The 19,615-nt window shown below is 34.3% G+C and overlaps 2 protein-coding genes and 1 long non-coding RNA gene across 3 annotated transcripts; 1 reads left to right on the forward strand and 2 right to left on the reverse strand.

The window, feature by feature from the left end:
• Nucleotides 1-1,085: 1,085 nt before the first annotated feature.
• LOC146907002 (uncharacterized) lies at nt 1,086-7,525 on the forward strand. Its single transcript, XM_085729015.1, has 6 exons — nt 1,086-1,351; nt 1,999-2,441; nt 2,814-3,545; nt 3,921-4,072; nt 4,114-4,312; nt 7,244-7,525. Exons 2-6 carry the CDS (start codon nt 2,001-2,003, stop codon nt 7,523-7,525), a joined length of 1,806 nt encoding a protein of 601 aa, XP_085585141.1. The 5' UTR covers nt 1,086-1,351; nt 1,999-2,000.
• Nucleotides 7,526-8,600: 1,075 nt separating this feature from the next.
• On the reverse strand, nt 8,601-9,930 carry LOC146907003 (uncharacterized). Its single transcript, XR_015019323.1, has 2 exons — nt 9,649-9,930; nt 8,601-9,083 (listed from the first exon to the last, which is right to left on the reverse strand). It is a non-coding gene; the product is annotated as an uncharacterized LOC146907003 (long non-coding RNA).
• Nucleotides 9,931-10,748: 818 nt separating this feature from the next.
• Nucleotides 10,749-17,939, reverse strand: LOC146907004 (oleoyl-acyl carrier protein thioesterase 1, chloroplastic-like). The gene is made up of 7 exons (XM_085731151.1): nt 17,463-17,939; nt 15,445-15,578; nt 15,257-15,370; nt 13,786-13,881; nt 12,341-12,428; nt 12,126-12,194; nt 10,749-11,200 (listed from the first exon to the last, which is right to left on the reverse strand). The coding sequence occupies exons 1-7, from the start codon at nt 17,790-17,792 to the stop codon at nt 10,922-10,924; spliced, it is 1,110 nt and encodes a 369-aa protein (XP_085587277.1). The 5' UTR covers nt 17,793-17,939; the 3' UTR covers nt 10,749-10,921.
• Between the last annotated feature and the right edge of the window lie 1,676 nt (nt 17,940-19,615).

Below are 19,615 nucleotides of genomic sequence, written 5' to 3' on the forward strand. Positions count from 1 at the left end.
ATGTTGAGGCCATAGTTCCATTATGATGAATTAATTAAGATGTTTTATTTTCCCCTGCAAAGTAATTGAAATATTGACAGGTGCTGTTTGAATAAATAGTAATTTTATTCTATTTGAATTTTGAAAGAAGTGTGACATCCTGTTTTAAGTTGAATACTCTGATTTATTATTGAAATTTTTATATGTTGGGAAAACGGGGTGTTACAAGGGGGAAAAACGATAAGTTTCAGAAATTTAGAAATACTCGTAAAGGTAAAGCATAAAGTTTTGTAAATAAGTTCATGGTTTGTCACAGGGAGAGAGAGTTGTCTCAAAATGGTAATACAAATATCATTCCTCTAACTTTCAATATTAGATCGGTGCCTCTAAATTGTTTGAAACGACTCTGGTCTTCTTTACTTTTGTTTAAAAGAATAGTCTAGTCAATGATTATTTGAGGATGTTTGCAGCTGTGATATCTTTTGTTAGGTAAGTTGCTAATGGTGTTAACGCACTCGGTGAAAATAAAATCAGGGAGCTTGGTGGTCAATTAAAAACTAGATATGTGGTGTATAAAATTTTTAATTTAATATTTGGTCTAAAGACCGATTAATTGAAATGATCAATCTCATTGTTCACTAACGGAAGTCCAATTGAATGTATGAAATGGTCAAATACATAAATTATTAAAACTTGGAGGATTCCACCTTAAGACTTATGGAGAAGCACACTTCTAGATTTCAATCTTCACCGTCATGCCAACCCCTCAAGATAGGAGGTGTATGATTTTCTTTTTATAAAGAAGAGGTGTATGGTATTAAGATAAACATTAGAGGTGAATATAATTTTTGCTAAAAGATAGAATTGATCACAGTATTTGATTATTTTGGAAAGAAAAAAAAATAATTTTTGCTAAAAAATAGAATTGATCACAGTATTTGATTATTTTGGAAAGAAAAAAAAAACACGCGAATTTTAGAAAAGCTAAAAATGGAACCATAAAGGAACTTTGATCTAAATTATAGTTTTTATGGAAAAAGGAAGATGGAATAAAAAATTATCTTAAAAGTTGTCCCAAAATATGATGGAATAAAAAAGAAAAGAAAATTGTTGTTCACACATTAGAGAAGGCTGGGACACACATGTAAAATACGTTTTTGCCCCCTCGGCAGTTAACTGCCGAGGAATTTAAAATCCGGCTGCAGTTAACTGCCGAGGATTTCCTCGGTAGTTAACTGCCGAGGTTTTCTGAACATAAACAGAACGAACAGAAGCAGTTTCCAGTTTCAATATTTTGTTTCAAACACATCCAAATTCTCTCCAAAAGCACATTTTCACGAATTGCAAGCAAATCATCACCACATTATCACAAGTAAGTACCCTTAATCATTGCAATGTTAATGTTAGTTTGTTAGGTTTATTTTTTTAAAAAATTAGAGTAGTTTGCATGTGGTTAGGTTAATGATGATTTGATGATTAAAATTGACAATTTGATGATTGCATGTGTAGTTTTTGAATTGATAAATGAATGTAGATGTTGCCTATGCTGTTTAAATGGTAATGTGGCTTTGAATGGTGGCAAATGAACACAATTTGAATATGTTTTATACTTTGCACACAAAGTGTTTGATCAAATGCCTCAATGAAAATTATTTTGATTATTTAGTTAGTTTAGGTTATGGAAATGATAGAAGTGATGTTAATTATAGTTTGATTAAGTGTATATTGATTTTTTAGTGTATTTAGGTTATGATGTGAATGATTAAGTGTATAGAAATGATTAAGTTATGATGGAAATGATGGACATAATGATGATTGTATGAATGATTTTATTGTAAGTGTATAGAAATGATTAGTTTAGGTTATTGATTTTATTGTAATGATGATTGTATGAATGATTTTAGGTTATGGAAATGATGTTGATTGTTGTTAATGTTAATGATTAAGTTATGACTAGTGTGTTTAATGTGTTTGATTATGTTATGGAAAATGATTTTAATTTATTAAAAATTTGTGTAGATATGGCCGATCAGGAGCCCATTGATCCATCTAAGATGATTGGTGGTAGGCGTGCTCAGACACAAAGCTACCGGAAGGAGAAGGAGAGGAGAAACGCACATATCCCAAAGAGGGGAAGAGGTCGGAGGGGGGGGGATGGTTCAGGGACTTCTCAGCCTTCTGAGGCTTCTCAGGCACAGCTTAAAGAGTCGCAGGTGGTTGACCCGACCCAGGCGGTGGAGTACCTGAACTATCAGGATCACCATGATGTGACTGATGGTGGGTACGACGAGCCAGAGCAGCCGCATATGCCAGGGGAGCCAGACGATGATGACATTGCTATGGCGGCTGCCCCGGAGGTGTTGCCTACGGACGCTCCCTTTCCTGGAGGACCGCAGATCATTGATCTGCTTCACTCTTATGCCAATCATGTGGCATTGCCACTTTGGTATAATAAGGATGACGTAAGTATTTTTTTTTAAATGTTCTTTCTTTATGTTTAATTGTGTGTTTGTTTAATTATTTTCTTTATTTTTTCTTTCTTGATTTAATATGTTTTCTTAATATGTTTTCTCCATTTTATATGTTTAATATGTTTAATTATGTGTGTGTTTGTTTAATTTTTATTAATATGTTTTATTTATATGTTTTATTAATATGTTTTTTTTATATGTTTTCTTAATATGTTTTTTTTAATTATTATATCAACTTTTTTTATTAATATGTGATTTTCTTTATATGTTTTCTTTATTTTTATTTTAGCATTTATCAAGTTTTATATTTATTAGTTAAATGTTTACATTGTTTAAACTATGTTTAATTTTCTATTTTTTCAGTGCCGCAAGAAGCGTGTTGTAAAGCCAATTAATCACGGCCCTAAGATTTTGAGTCTCGGACGTCCAAACCCCAATCAGAGATGGTTTTGGGATCCGCTTAGGGCGAGTGGCTTACATGACTTGGTCTACTTGGGCTACGCCACTGTGCCTCACGCTTTGTTGATGACTCTATGCAAGAGGTGGCATCCCGAGACCAGCACTTTTCACATGCCCATGGGGGAGATGACTGTGACTTTGGACGATGTCGCATGTCTTATGCATGTCCCGATTGAAGGGCGGATGTTGGGCCACCGGAAGAAGATGCTGAGACATGAGGGAGAGGCACTACTGATGACTCACTTGGGTGCGTCGAGGAAGGAGGCAGAGAAAATCTGCAATACAGAGTATGGTGGATACATTAGTTATCCAAAGCTGAGGGATTTCTATACGACGCACCTTGGTAGAGCTAACTTGTTGGCGGATACAGAGGATCCAGAGGAGCTGGAGGAGCTGGAGAGGGTTAGGACTTATTGTGTGAAGTGCTACCTTCTATACTTGGTTGGATGCCTGTTGTTTGGGGATAGAAGCAACAAGCGCATCCAATTGATCTATTTGACGACTATGGCGGACGGCTACTCGGGGATGCGTGCTTATTCGTGGGGAGGGATGGCACTTGCATACCTGTACGATGAGTTAGCTCATGCCTGTTTGCCCGGAGACAGGCAGCTTGGGGGAAGCGTGACACTGCTCACTGTAAGTAAAAATTTAATTTAAATTTAATTTTTTTGTTAACTATTATTATTTTGTTATATTTTTTTGTTAACTTTAATTTTTTTTGTTATCTATTATTATTTTGTTATATTTTGTTATATTTTTTTGTTAACTTTAATTTTTTTTTGTTAACTATTATTATTTTGTTATATTTTGTTATATTTTTTTGTTAACTTTAATTTTTTTGTTAACTATTATTATTTTGTTATATTTTGTTATATTTTTTTGTTAACTTTAATTTTTTTTTGTTAACTATTATTATTTTGTTATATTTTGTTATATTTTTTTGTTAATTGTAAATTTTATTTTTTTAGTTAACTTTAATTTATTTATATGTGATTTGTATGGTTTATGCAGGCATGGTTTTTGTCGCACTTCCCTAAGTTTTACACTGTTGATCCAAACCCAGACTACATTGAAAATTTACCGGTTGCGGCGAGGTGGACTCTTCAGAAGGGTCATGGAGAGGGGGCCACGAAGGGCACAGGGAGTTCTAGCCGTTCGAGGAGGTATTCTGGTATTCTGGCTGGATCATGTGCGGCGATATTAGGGTGTACCGTCACCTCCCGGAGAGGGTATTGAGGCAGTACGGATACGTCCAGTCGGTCCCTAGACCTCCGACGGATATTGCAGAGCTGACACCGGCTGAGATTGTGCAGGCCTTCATCGACTTCCGCCCTCGCACGCTTAAGGCGGCTGATTGGGGTGAGCAGGCAGGAGAGCAACCATGGCGTATGGCAGAGGGCTATGTATGATGGTACACGGTTGTGTCTATGTTCCGAGTGTAACACCCCGTTTTCCCAACGTGAAAATTTCGTAAATAAATCAGAGTATTCATCGTAAACGGAATGTCACATTTCATAAAAATCATAAATTGAATAAATAAATATTTATCCTTCAAAATTATTCAACTTAATCTTTAAAACTTCGCAGCGGAATTAGTTCAACAACATAAAAGTCTTTGGCACGCAGGCCTCATCATAAAAGTCTCATAAATCTTAGTTCAAAAATAATTCTTAAACTTCAACCTCATCATAAAAGTTTCATAAATCTTAGTTCAAAAATAATTCTTAAACTTCAAAAGCAATACGTAAAGGAACAGAAAATAGTATTAAAATCCCCATCCCGTTACGTATCAGAGCATCCTAGACACGATGTGAGGAGTCTACTCACGAACACAGCTAGTCTTTATTACCTGCACATTACCCACGGTCGAGGCAACATATACGCAGAAGGGGTGAGATTTCTCAAACAATAATATTAAGCTTATAAATCATAAATTACATTTAACAACATAAACATCTTATAATTTAACAACTATAATTAAATACATAAACATCATCATTTATCTTAGCAAAATATCATCAAATAGCAGTCACAGTCATCGTCACATATCATCATACTAAAAGACATCACAAAGTAATTCGTTAAAACATCACAAAGTAATTCGTTAAAACATCACAACTTAACAACTTGACTTGACAATGCATCTAAACTCGACTATGCAACTCTTAACGTCTTAAACCATCTTGAATCATCATGAAATGCAAATGCATGTGGTACCATTTTAGGGCATAAGCCCTCATCGTCATGGTTGAGCAAAAGCTCCATCGTCATGGTTGAGCAAAAGCTCCATCGTCGTGTTTGAGCAAAAGCTCCATCGTCATGGTTGAGCAAAAGCTCCATCGTCGTGTTTGAGCAAAAGCTCCATCGTCGTGGTTGAGCAAAAGCTCCAGGGCATCAAGCCCTCAACTTTGAATGAGTATGCATGGACTCAACATCTTACATCTTAGAAACTTCATGAACATCCTATAACTTCTTGACTTAGACCGACACTTACATCTTAAATAAGACTCAGCAGTATATGCAGCATATAAATAATTCATCTCATATCAGCATCATAGTACAACAGCATCAAATGATAATCAACAACATCTTAAACATCGCATCATTATAAGCATCATAATTAACACATATAGTGCATAAATAACAAGATCACATCCTTATATAACTCATCTTTAAATCACACATCTTCAAATAACACATCTTCATATAAAACATCGTTAAATAACACATCAATACACATCATCAAATATTTTATCATCTAAAACTTATTATTTCAGTCACATTTAAATAATACTAAATTCAAAAGATCCAAACAAAATCAAAAATAATAAAAAAATATAAAGGTTCAAGATAATTTGGGGAAATCAACCCGTTCCTAAACCCCAATGAAATATGAAAGTAACCTAAAACTCCTTGATCATAAATTCGGTAGTAAAACTAGAACTTTAAGCATAATATAACTTTGCTAAAAGAAATAAGTCATAATATATCCTGAAAGTTATAAGTTATAATAATAACTAAAACGTAAAACAAAATATAAGATTTTCAATTGAACCAATTTGTTCTAAATTAATTTCTTTTGACGGGTGCATAAAAGTAGTTGGACTTCTTGCTACAGTGCCAGTGCCATGCGTATTTTTCTTCAGCAATATAGGGAGTAGATTCCAATTTCTTTTTTTTTGCAAAAAGACAATCGACACAATTTTGACTTATTTATATAAACCTTATAAAATAAAACAAAACATTGTCGTCAATCAATCTAATTAACAAACATAAAATTTCCTTCAATTTGTTAGCTTCAGCAACAGCAAGAATCGAGATAGAAAAGAAACCACAACATAGAGCTAATCCAAATTACTTGTACCGTAAGGAAGAACAAGGGTTCAATATTCACTGATTTTAAATTAGGGTTCATGCAAAATTTTGGGAAAGAACGTAAAGCTCATTTGGAAGCAAAGACCATAGATAAATTTCAATAATTCAAACATGAAAACATCGAAACGAAAATTAAACATATAAATATAGCAACATAAAAGAACATGAGTTTAATATGAATTCATTAAAAAAAAATCATGAAAACAAAAACCCTTCACTACCCATATGTTCATACAACCCTTATGATAAATGGAGACTCCCCCCATACATCAATTCAACGGTTTTTCATCACCTAATCATCAATTCTCACTCAAACCCTAATTCTCATAATCTTACAAAACTCATCCTAGGACACGTTAGATGCAAACTAATGATCTACAGACTTAATATTAGTGAAAGATAGTCTCACCCTTACCTTAGATTGTTTTTCTGAAATCAAAAGCAGCGTTCTTCGTTCCTAGGGTTCTCTCTCTGAGTTTTCTACTTTCTCCTCTTTCTCCAAAAAGCGGTTTAACGTAAAAATTCTTTCTAACATAAGCTTCCTTATTTCTAATACTAATCACTCTTCCTAAATCTATTTAGGCCCAATAACTTATTCTTATTTCTATTCTAACCTTCAATTTTACTTACACTAATAATCCTCATAATCTTATTTATTTCTAAATTAAATATATCTCTCACAAATAACAAATATATTTCTGCACCAAATAACAAATATATCTCTAACAAATAACAAATATATATTATTCTAGTAAATACCAACTCATCAAAATAAATCGACTAAATCATAAAAAGACATCTAATCTCAAAATTACCTCCAAATCTACTTACTCTAATAATTCTCATATTCTAATAAATAATAGAATAATGCCACATAATAAAATACTAACACCTCATATAAATAAATAAATAAATCACATAAATAGACTCTAACTTAATAAAAATAATTAAATAAAAAGGAGGGCGTTACACCGAGGCCTCCAAACAAGGAGCAGATCGTTGCAGAGCAGTGGGAGCGGTACGAGGCGAGAAGCTCCCCTGACACCTATGACATGGTTAGCGGCGATGTTGCCCATGCTGATCAGTTTTTGGGTCAGGAGGTGACGAGCATGACCCCTCAGGAGTTGTATGCGGCCTTGCAGGAAGTTAGGCAGCAGATCGCGCCGATCATTACCAGGAGGAGAGCCCAGAGACCGAGGAGGAGGCACCAGCAGCACCAGCATGACCAGGACCAGCAGTAGGATTAGGACTGGTAGTATTTTTAGGATTTATTTTTAGGACTTGGTGTATTTTCATGACATTTGGCCGTTTTGTTAGTACTTCCAGTACATTTGTTGTTACTTTGTTTGGATGACATTTTTTTATGACAATTGCTCGTTTCCGTATTATATTTTCAATTTCAATTATGTTTGTAATTTTATTTGACTAGCTTTATGGTTTGGCATCGAAACAATGTGTTTACAATGTGTAAAAACACATTGTAAACATGTTCTGCCTACAACAGGTTCTGCAAATTCTGGGTTCAGGACGACTCGGCAGTTAACTGCCGAGGAAATGATGAAACCGGCGGTAGTAAACTGCCGAGGTATTCCTCGGCACTTAACTGCCGAGTTTGTTTGTTTTTTTTTTAATTTTTTTTTGTTTTATTTTGTTTAGAATAGAATTGTGGTAGAAAATTATTAGAAATTTTAAAAAAATTATTTTATGTTATTTAAAATATTGCGATACAGGTTTCGTTACATTACATAAATATTACAATAGCATGAATTCGTTAGAATAAATATTGCGATACAGGTTTCGTTACATTACATAAACGACGTATTTAAAAAAAAAAAACAATTACATTACATTCCTGAATGTACCTTCCAACTGCAACAATTATCTTACCACTGAATGGGGCAAATTCAAACTTGCTAAGCAGCATGACTCCAACATTCGATGGTCATCTCGAACAATGGTATTCAAGTGCCAACGAAATGAGGTCCATTCCTTGACACTTGAATACCATCGTTCGAGATGCCCATCGAATGTTGGAGACCTGCCGATTAACAAGTTTGAATTGCCCCATCCAGTGTAAGACAGTTGTTGCAGTTGGAATGTGCATTCCAACTACAACAACTGTCTTACCTCTGAAATGGGGTAAATTCAAACTTGCCAAACAACAGGACTCAAGCATTTCGCCTCGCGTTCATGCTTTCCTTTGAAAAGAATAAATTTTTGTCAGATTTGATTTAGATGATGGTATTCAAGTGCCAACGAAATGAGGTCCATTCCTTGACACTTAATACCATCATCTAAATCAGTCTAACAAGAATTTAACCTTTTCAAAGGAAAAACATGAACGCGAGGCGAAATGCTTGAGTCCTAGCCGTTTGGCAAGTTTGAATCACCCCATTTCAGAGGTAAGACAATTGTTGTAGTTTGAATGCACCTTACCCTAACTAATGACGATCTTCTAGCGGAATCAAGTTGTTGATGATATCTTCAGTTGATCTCAGCAACGTCACCCGCATATCGATCCACTGGAACTTGGTGTGCTCCCAAAACATACTCGTCACGTTTTCGTCGTTCTTTAACTCCACCCAAGTGAATGATACGCTCCCCTCGTCGAACTTTGGACGTTTATACCGAACATTTTGCACCCTTCTTGTGTCTCTTGGGTTGACTCCTTGGTTGAATTCATTCAGTTGATCCTTGAGATCTCTTAACGTTACATCAAGGCACCGAACCTTCAACCTTTGAGGTTCTCCTCCGTTGAATGTTGCATGAACGTCGATCCATCCGGCCATTGTTTCAAATCTACGCACATAGAAATTTAAAATAATCAATGAAAAACTCATTCAAACATTTCATCAAACACTTAATGTGCAAATTATACATAGACTCTAAAAATCATAAAAATAACCCTAAAATGTAATTGTCTAAAAAAAAAATTAACGTAAAATATAGCAAAATTATTCAAATTATATTTACTCTTAAAATAAATCATATAGTCTTACTAAAATAAAATAAAAAATATAAAACACCAAATTAAAAAATAACCCTAAAATTTTTAAATTATAACATAATCATCATGCAAACATTTTAACAAAATTAATCAACTAACATCTAATCTAAAAATGATTTATAACATGTAAATCTAATTAAAAACTAAAATAAAAAATTAATTTAAAACACCAAATTAAAATATAACCAATAAACTTTAAACTATAACATAAACATCATACAAACATTTTACTCTAAAAATGAATTATACTATGTAAATCTACTCAAAAACTAAAATAAAATAAATATACTCAAAAACTAAAAAATAAAAACATTTATAACAACTAAAATTTAAGTTAATAGAATTATAATTACTTACTTGTGATTTTGTTGAATAAATTTGGTTGGATTTGGTTGGGTTTTTTAGAGAGATTTGTGAGAGAGATTTGAGAAAAAAAATTTGAAGATGTGATGAATAATGGAGATGAGAGAGCTTCTGCCAGACTTGTAGCAGAAGATCCTCGGCAGTTAACTGCAGCCGGATTTTAAATTCCTCGGCAGTTAACTGCCGAGGGGCAAAAGCGTATTTTACATGTGTGTCCCAGCCTTCTCTAATGTGTCAACAGCAATTTTCAAAAGAAAAAGGAGATGGAATAAGTGTGTGTTTGATTTGACGGCGGCAAGAATTGATAGTGATTTCCATAAACATCCTAATCCAAACATCTCTAAAAAAACAACTTTGATCAAAAATGAAGTTATTTCTCTTGTAATATTATTTACAATTTTTTTGCAAGCATATTATTATGAGTTTAATTATTATACAATGTCGGTGTAAATTTAGTTTTCATATACATTCAATAACATATTGTCACATCAATTAATAAAGTGTGCTCCTCCCAAACACAGACTTTGAGACCCACATTATAAGTTAGTGTAAACATTATAAGTTAGTATACACTATCAATGTAAATTTGTTATACACCGACAGTATTGGTTTGTGATTTTGAAATGTACTCCTGTCGAGGTCTGAGGTTTAATTTGCCAATTTCAATGTGTTAGTTTAACTTTAAAAAAATTATCATAAGTTTCACAAAAATATGTAATAGAATTAGCTGTATATTGGTAAAAAAAATAATAAAAATTACCGTAGAAAATTTGAAAGGATTACGAATGCAGTAATTCTTCACTTAAGAGGAAAACATTACAAGCTCATAGGTGTTTAAATAACTCGGTTATTCTGTCAAACAAAAAAACACTTATAATTATTACAGTATTCTTTTAAATTTGTTTTATAGATACTAGTTGAGAAATCTATTCAAATTGATTCAATGTTAAGAAAAGTTTACTCAAGGAATAATTGATAAATCCTTAGAGACGGAGATAGGAATTCTTCACTTAACAAGGAAACATTACAAGCTCATAGGTGTTTGTGGAAAAATGAAATGAAAACTCAAGGAAAAATTTAAATGTAAACACTAATTTCAAGTCACACAAGAAACTTTTGTTTAAATAACTCAGTATTCTGTCAAACAAAAAACCACTCATAATTATTACAATATTCTTGTAATTTTGTTTTATAAATACTAGTTGAAAAATCTATTCAAACTGATTCAATGTTGAGAGAAGTTTACTCAAGGAATAATTGATAGAACTTATCTCACCGCCTTTTTTCTCCATTCTGTTCGCCCCCGGTTTATTTCAAGTCCTTCATTAGACAATCTAAGTAGATGAAGAAACTGTTGGCGTTCTTGTTTGTCGTCCATTGCTTTACCCGATCCATTTGTATTTTTGAGTTCTGGAACAACCTCAGCGCCTTCACGTGCTTCCACACTTGTTAGTGAATCAACTATGTCATTTTGTTGGCATTCTCGTCTGTAATCTAAGGTAATACTCTGCAACTCATAGCTATCGATGATTTCTTGAGGCATGCTCTGTCAAAGTAACACAGTTTGTTAGCTATATTCACACCAACACACGACATATCTAAAAGCTTTTAATGTTGTGGTATAAAAATTGTATAAAGGAACCAATATAGTTGTGCATTATGAAATAAGTAACAATATTTCATTTTGAAGAAATAAAATGCATTTAAGCATCCAAAACATAGGGAAAAAGGTAAATACATGTGAGAGAATGAATGTGTAATTTAAACTTTGACCAATGATTTAAAAATCCAACTGGACATCGAATAAGTGAGACCTCCAGATCATGGTTCAACTGCTTTAAACCACTCAAACCGGAATGAACCGCAATCAAACCAAAGAAAGTACTGATTCACAGTTAAACCGGCTAAACCAGCCCCGGTTGGTTTTTAAAATATTTATTTTGACCCAAAAGTTCCACTAATTTAAACATTCACTAAATTATGTATCGACAAAACATCAAAAGTGACCTTTTAAGTAATTGTTCTCATAGTCAAACTCTTAGAAGTGAGGCGGCAGTGCATGAACATACAATAGTGTAAAAATATTTTTACTGAGAGTGGATCATTACCAAGTGATATGAGTAAGACAAATACTCTTCCAATACAGGCATCCATCAACACATACACACAGAAGGTAGGGAACAGTTCAAGCTGATATAAAACTAGATAACAGCATGGGGTGGCAAAATTGAACCAAGATAGACACGCAGTCGAGAAAATGATATTTTCTTCTATTTTAAAAATATTACACCTCAAAGTTAAAAATATTGAGTGAAAAGAATTAATTATGAAATGAAATTAAATGGAACATGATATGCAAAACTTGGTTTTGTATGAAAGTATATCCTATGGTGTTGGTAGATCCAGAGTGCCAGACTCATTAAATGGTGAATAGAATGTATTTCAATGAATTAAAGAGAGCGAAAAACAACCTCAAGCACCCATCCAATATAGGCGACATTGTTAACATGCTGATTCATGTCGAGATCGGATCTTCTAGGCTGCAATATTGGGGGGAAAATGTGAGAAGGCGGAACACTAAAATGTGCTGGATTTGCCAACTTTTTTCTGTCAAATGGAATTCCTCATTTTGTTCCTGATAAAATAATAGAAAAGGAAGAAGATTCTTCGAGCCAAATAATCATACCATAAGACCAAGTCTAGAATTGTGAGCAGGATCTCCCAATTTTGGAATTTTCTTTAAGCAATTACTATTTTCCTCAGGAATTGCCAACCTAAAACCACAGAAGAAAAAAGAAAAGAGAGACAAAAGTTAATTAATCCCTTGAATTGATATTTACATATATAAAATAATGAGCACATTTACATTTACAAGAACGATAATAATTAGTTACACTATTCCTTATGATGCCAAACTTCCCAATTATACATCTATTCCTATAATTCCAATGAAACATACTTTCATCTGTCCCATAATGAGTGCTGCATTTGTAAAAACAATTTGTCCTAGATTGAAAGTCATTTTCAGTTTTCAAAGTAATATTAATTACTTTTTCCAATTTTACCCTTCAATCAATAATTAGTGCATCACCCCTAAGGCTTTGTTTGGGAGTTTGGAGGGGAGCGGAAGGGAGGGCTTTGGGGGGTTGGAAATATATAGAAAAATGGAAAAATCTTTCACATTTTTCGAAAGAACAATTTTTTAGAGAATGATAAACGAATGCTTATTGATTAATATATTTTTAATTTTAAGAATATTATCACAACATAGATTGAATTTGAAAAATTCATATAAATCCCCTAAAACCCTCCCCCAATGCAATTTTTTAGTTCCCCAAATAAGGAGGATTTTGTATTATGAATAAAAAATTAACCTCCAAAGCCCTCTCCTCCCAATGTCTTCTATTTCTTCCACTTGCTCCTTCCTTTTTATCAAAACCCTCCCCTCCCCTCCCCTCCCCTCCTCTCCAAACTCCCAAACAAAGCCTAAGTCAACCTACACCCCTTCCCTGAAAAACCTTTATTTCCAACAAACAAAAACTTTAACCTTCAAAAAGGCCAAGCTAGAGAAACTTGACTCAACAACTGCCAAAGCACAAGCTTTGACAATCATGTAAAGTGTTGGATTTATATTCATAATAACTCCTGGGACTTTATGATATCAAAGATACGGGATCCTAAAAATAGCCATGTGAAACATGTATCCTAGAGTTTATACCATTATCCTATGATGAGTGCCTCATGAGTGATGCCCCGTATTACCTAGTCAATGGCATAACTAATGGCCTGGACTGCAGCTCAAGACAAAATCATTTCAAGAAGGTAGTCTCCTCCGCCTGATTCTAAATAAAAGTTACAATGCACCATTTTGGAACAAACTTTTGGTGCATGCGAGAACAGATGATATACTTTATCAAGTTCTGGTAAGAACTCATAAAGATACAGAAGATATTATGAAGTGTGACCCCCTTTGCGTGGACTCAACTCAAGAACCCCAAAAAGTATTTTCTCCTATGCTTTATCAAATGTCTTTTTGTTACAGTGACAATTTTACTAAGTAAAGAAAAACAAAACACAAATTTTGAATACATTGCAACGCACTGTCAACAAAGGGTAAAGAAAAGTACCGACCTTAGCTCTCGAGGACAGTAAACTAAAAACTCATCTCGAACATCGTCAGACACTTTTTGGAGTCGCCTCGTGTCCTCATTCATCATTACCCACTTGCTGAAACAATAAATGTAGGTGGTTATCTTTATGGAAGCATCTAATACAAAAGACTGCATATGAAAGCATTACATACAACACTACTTACACATAGCAAAATTTAAAGATGCATCAATTTACATGATGTGAAGAAATTAATTGTTAATCATACCATGGACCTCGCTTTCGCAAGAGCTTCATATCAACAGTTTGTCCAAATTTAAATCTTAGGACAGCAATATTTCTTTGCTGCAAGTGTTTATACAATTCACAGCATCCTTGTGACTTTTACAATAATCAGTATCTTGGTCTCCTGTATTTTTGCTACTAAAAGAGCATAGGTTATAGTCTTAATACCTCTGAAGCACGGATACACTTGAGTTGGTTGAAGTACCAGTACAGGTACAGCACGGGTACGTATCAGGTGTGTACCCTGTTTGTGTTTTTGTTTTTTGAATGGGTACGAGCCAACAGAAACGGCATGATGTGGGTACAGATGGGCAAGAGTGAGGCGGACTTGATTGCCGAAGTGCGGTGAGATCGTGCAGGTGGAATGACGCCATCATCTGAGTAATTGCTTTTAAGGGATCTTTTCAAAATAATTTCAAAAGCTTGTGAAAGGTAAAATCTGAAAGTCTGAAAGAAAAAAAAAACCACTTATATTTCATGAATATGCAAAAGAAGGCTGCTCACCCAGACTTATCTTCGTGAAGACTTGAACAGTTCAAGGCTATTTCGTGAGTTCATATATGTGCTCAAACTACCTTTTCTGTACATTTTTTATTAGACAGAAGTCCCTATGCACTTTTTTTTGGGTGTATGAAAGTACATGTGCACTTCAATAAGAGGACGATCAAGGTTGTTTATTAGATGGTTATGCCTTTGTTTTGCGTTTGTTTCATCCCCACTCTGTTTTGGTATTTTATCTCCGCCTGTTTTGCCCATTTTTATTATCTATATTATATTACAAATTATTTTTTAAAATTATATTGACGTGCCCGTACTTAGTTTATTTAAAATTTACGTATACCCATACCCATATCATGCTGTATCCGTTCGTACCTATATAACATAGCCTAATGCTGATGGAGTGATGGTTGGCACCACAAGAAATTATCAGCCTAGATCCAGATGAGAAAATAAAATTTTCAAGAACAAAAGGATTGATAAGTGCTCGACAATAGAAGTATAGTGTCATTACAAGTGTCAGGGTCGGACACTTGGATGTTTTCAATCTGAAGTGTCCCTGCTACATTAGATTACGATCATTGAACTCAAAGGTGCCATATCAGAAAAACTCAGCACCCTTTAGTGTATGATAATATCAAACATTGAATTATAACGACGACAACAAACTTGTACTACGACCATCCTAATTTAAAAGGTAAATTTGTACCTCGTTGCTCTTCCGATTACTTCATTCGTTGCGTAGTCTTTGATTATAAAATCACGCCTTGTTCCAGCCCGTCCTTCTGCTTGACACCATGTCTCTATCTCAACAACATCACTCCTGTTGGAATCATTTAAATTAGGTTTTTCAAATCAAAGTTTCGAAATCGAGCGTTGTAAAAGAACAAAACCAACCATGCAGGGTATTTGTAGACTTCAATGTGCATGCGAGCAGTCACCCATATGAGATGATATTTTCTCATGGTAGTGGTTGTTGCAAAACCATCAGTTGAAAATCCAACAATCTGAGCATGATTACATCCAACCTCCTGCAACAAAAAAGTTACCAGACATCTTAAAATTGTGGAATACAATCGCACGTTTTTTAATAGCACACACATATATATAGCATTTGCAAAACTCATCTGTTCTGTTTTGTCATGTTCTAACGTGTTATTGGCAAGTACTAACATGTCTATCAACGCTACGCTGCCGTACTTAGACAGATTAAGTTCTTGGCTTTTATTTAATTGAACAGCCTCTTAAAGACATTCCAATTTGATAAAACAGACAATGATATGTTTACCCAATAAACAACGGAATTCAAGAAACCTAAGAACAAGTTAATAATAGGCAACAATTTTGACCAGCAAACAGTGATCACCAGAAGTAGTCCGTCATTTTTTTTTAGAAAATAATTCATGATTTAATTGACAAGAGAAACATTAGCACATGATATAATTCAGTAAACGATTTATATCCAAATTTCAATGTTTAATATGCCTAAACTTCTCAATCCAGAAAGGAGTAGACCTGCAATATCAGCAATCTATAGCTCAATAAAGAACAGGCATTAATTTGCTCAAATGAGAGGGCAGAAGAAAGCATGCCAGCTTTTAAAAGAGTTCAAACAAGTTAATCATACAAATTGCCCTAATTTGGGGGAACTGAAAAATGGTATTAGAGGAGGGTTTTGGGTAAATTTTCCAAATCCAATATATATTGTAATAATACTCGCAAAATTAAAAGTACATTAATCATAAGTATTCTTTTATCAGTTCACTAGAAAAACACTCTTTCCCTTTCAAAAAAAAAAAAAGAAAAAGTAAAATACAAATTTGAAAGATTTCTCTATTTTTCCCTCTAATCTCAGCCCTCTAAAGCCCTCCCTTCCCCTCCAAACTCCCAAACAAAGCCTTATATTCTTTTCTATCTCTTGTTTTAAATTTTTGATAATTCCATTAACTATATTTTTATATTTATCTAATTAATTAATTAATATAAACAAGGAAATAAAAAAATTAAGATTAACAATTAAATTAAGGAGAATGCTAAAGAGTGCCCTAGGGGCACTAGTTAGCAATACCCTTAAATTAATTCTATGTCTTAGTACGGGTCTGTTCGCTGAATTGAGGAAACAGATGTGAAATTTCAGAAGAATCACACAAAGAAGAAAGATAAAAGCAAATTTTTCATTATCTTAATCCTCGACCATGCATAAATCTCAGTGCCAAGAAAATCTGCACCTATAAAATTGCCAGAAAACAGCAAACAAAACCTCAAAACTATAATATAAAATGAGATTCATTTCTATGCACTGACGGTGTAAAACAAATTTATGCATGCATTCAATCAAGTCACACCATACACAGTGGTTAGTTCTTAAAATATCTCTATTCTCTACTAACGGTGAGATATGATTAAATAAATTTGAAAAAATATCCCTACACTGTCAGTGTATATAAATCAAATTCTTATAGAAAACACGAAATAGTCTCAAAAAACATGTTTATTTTTTGCAAATTCAGATTCATGAAAGAAACAAAGTTTCCACTTGGCACTTCAACAATGTCACCGGTGAAGATAAATCAGAAACACCAAAGATATAAATTATGACACTGACACCGGACACAACACTGACACCTCTGAGTCTGACACCGGTAATAATTTTAAAAAATAACATAATTGAATACAATCGCATGTATCCGTGCCTTGCCATTGTCACACAAAACAGCGTCTTCGATCAGAAATACTACAAAACCCATAATCTTAGAATCACACACAAACCACAATCAATTAAAAAAGTATTAAACTTTCACTCACCCATCATTAACAATTGGATCAAAAATATCACTCACCAATCATTAAAAATTGGATCAAAAAATTCAGATCAAACAAAAAAGTTAACAAATTTAACCAAAAAAAAAAAAAACCTGCAAGAGATTAGCAATGGTTTCAACAGTAGCAGTTTTATTGATTCCAACTTCATAGCTCCGAACAATGAACTTCTCTTTATAAGACAATCCATCCTCAGATAAGCTCCCAAGCCGCAACCGGTTCGCCAAACTCCCAATATCCGGTTCAACCCGGTTCACCACCGCACCGTCCTTAGCTGACGCTACAGCCTGAACCGGATACGCCTTTGTAGAACGGAATCCTTTAACTGAGCTCCGGCCGGTAAAAAATGAAGTGGGTCGACCCATAAACCCGCATTGAGACATTAGGTGAACCCGGTCCACCCCATTGCATGGAAGTTTCAACATTATTAAAATAAAATAAAAAAAATAAAAACGAAATCTGAGTGAAGAAGAATTGAGAATCGAAAGAGAAGAAATTTGAATGGAAATGGGTTCGAATTTAAGGAGGATGTTGAATTGAATTAGATAGAGATGGGAAAGAAGAAATGTGGCACGTGTTCAAGTGTGGGCTTTTATGATTTGTAATTTTCTTTTTCGTTATACTCGAGGAAGAGGAATACTGTCACGCTTAGGGAAATACTTGTGTGACATTAATGTCACGGTGACATTAAATCTGGACCACACATTGGGTGACATTAGATGTGTTGTGTGGTTCAGATGCAATGGCAATGGCAATGTGTGGTCCAGATGCAATGGCACGGTGACATTAATGTCACCAAAGTGCCACCCCAATTTCTATTGTTTTCTCATACAACTTTTTTTTTTTTCTTTCTAAAATATCGTTTTAGTCTCTGCAAATATGCCTCATTTTGGTTTTAGTCTCTGTAAAAAAAATTGTTTTTGGTCCATGCAAAATATTTTATTTTTTAAAATAGTCCATGGAGGGACTATTTTCAAAAACAATATTTTGCAGGGACCTTTTTAAAAAACAAAATATTTTGCAGGGACCAAAAACTACAAAATGGGTTCAGTCATCATGTGTCACGTATGCAAATCATCACAAAAATGGGGTCAGTGACAATTTTAAAAAACAAAATTTTGCAGGGACCAAAAACAAAAAAAAATTACAAGGACTAAAACCATATTTTAGCTTTTTTTTACTGTTACAATGTAATGAGGCAAAAAAGAAAATGTTTTCTCATACAACTACTCCTACTACTAATATTACTAATTTTTTTTTGGTTCTTAATTGAGTTTTTTTGAACAATAGAAGAAGGCGAGAAGAGAAGAGCGATGAACAGTAACCTGATTGGAAAATATGAACAGTAACCCATTAAGGGTTTGAACCTGCCGCTTCACACGGTGGTCGCTGCCACCACAACTCCGCTTTTCCCCCGATTTCGAGTCTGGTATCACCGCTTTCTCCAAATCGCGGCGTTTCGTGACATGGGTTTGGGTTTGAAGTTGTGCTCTTTGATCTAGATCAATTTTCGATTTTGCATTCTGGATTGCTGTTGTTGTTGTTGTGCGACTGTTTGTTTGGGTTCTATGTTGGTCGTTCTGATTCTTGTTACTTGTGACTGGTTACAAACTGTTGTTGTTGTGTATTTAGATTTCGGTTGCTATGTCTTCTCCGGCAACACAATTTGTCTGCCCTTGGCCTTGCTTGGCTGATTATACACCAAAGCCTGTCTCAACTCGCAATTTTGCGCAGGTCACGGCTACATCACAATTGAAGGTTTCCAAGACGTTTGCTAAAGCCTTGTCTAACTCATGCAATATTCCTGCGTCGCAGCGACCTAAACCGTGTTTGAAAGGTGAGCAAATCTTGATAAAAATCTCTGAAAATCATTATTCGACAGGGGTTTTAGACTGTCAAAATGTGTTGTTTGGTAGATTCACTCTTCCAAAGGGTTCCACCCCAGTTCGCGAGTTAGATTTGAAGGCAAGAATCTTCAAATTCTGGAAAATGAATGCCCCATGGTCCATGGCGTCATTAGGTAAAGGTTACTTTGAATTTGTTTTTTCATCATTGGATGACTTAAGTGTTGTAAGATCCGTTGGATCTTGGAATCTTTCACCGGGTTTGCTCAGGACGTTTTCTTGGACTCCTGAATTTAACCCACTCACAATGCAGCAAACCACCGCTCAAACATGGGTTTGCATTCATGGGCTTGCCCGTGAATATTGGCAGCCCATAACTTTGTTTTAAATTGCAGGGGCTTTAG

This window comes from Medicago sativa, chromosome 7, assembly GCF_051527215.1.
Source record: "Medicago sativa cultivar Bolivia chromosome 7, Bolivia_mono, whole genome shotgun sequence".
NCBI lineage: Eukaryota > Viridiplantae > Streptophyta > Magnoliopsida > Fabales > Fabaceae > Medicago > Medicago sativa.

What these genes read in the sequence shown, in the direction of transcription:
- LOC146907002 (XM_085729015.1), top strand. Translation starts at nt 2,001, where the DNA reads ATGGCCGATCAGGAGCCCATTGATCCATCTAAGATGATTGGTGGTAGG. An exon ending in TTTGGTATAATAAGGATGAC is followed by an intron (nt 2,442 to 2,813) that starts GTAAGTATTTTT and finishes CTATTTTTTCAG; the next exon opens with TGCCGCAAGAAGCGTGTTGT. An exon ending in GGCGTATGGCAGAGGGCTAT is followed by an intron (nt 4,313 to 7,243) that starts GTATGATGGTAC and finishes TTAAATAAAAAG; the next exon opens with GAGGGCGTTACACCGAGGCC.
- LOC146907004 (XM_085731151.1), bottom strand. Translation starts at nt 17,792, where the DNA reads ATGTTGAAACTTCCATGCAATGGGGTGGACCGGGTTCACCTAATGTCT. An exon ending in GTCTACAAATACCCTGCATG is followed by an intron (nt 15,371 to 15,444) that starts GTTGGTTTTGTT and finishes TGATTCCAACAG; the next exon opens with GAGTGATGTTGTTGAGATAG. An exon ending in ATTCTAGACTTGGTCTTATG is followed by an intron (nt 12,195 to 12,340) that starts GTATGATTATTT and finishes CCAATATTGCAG; the next exon opens with CCTAGAAGATCCGATCTCGA.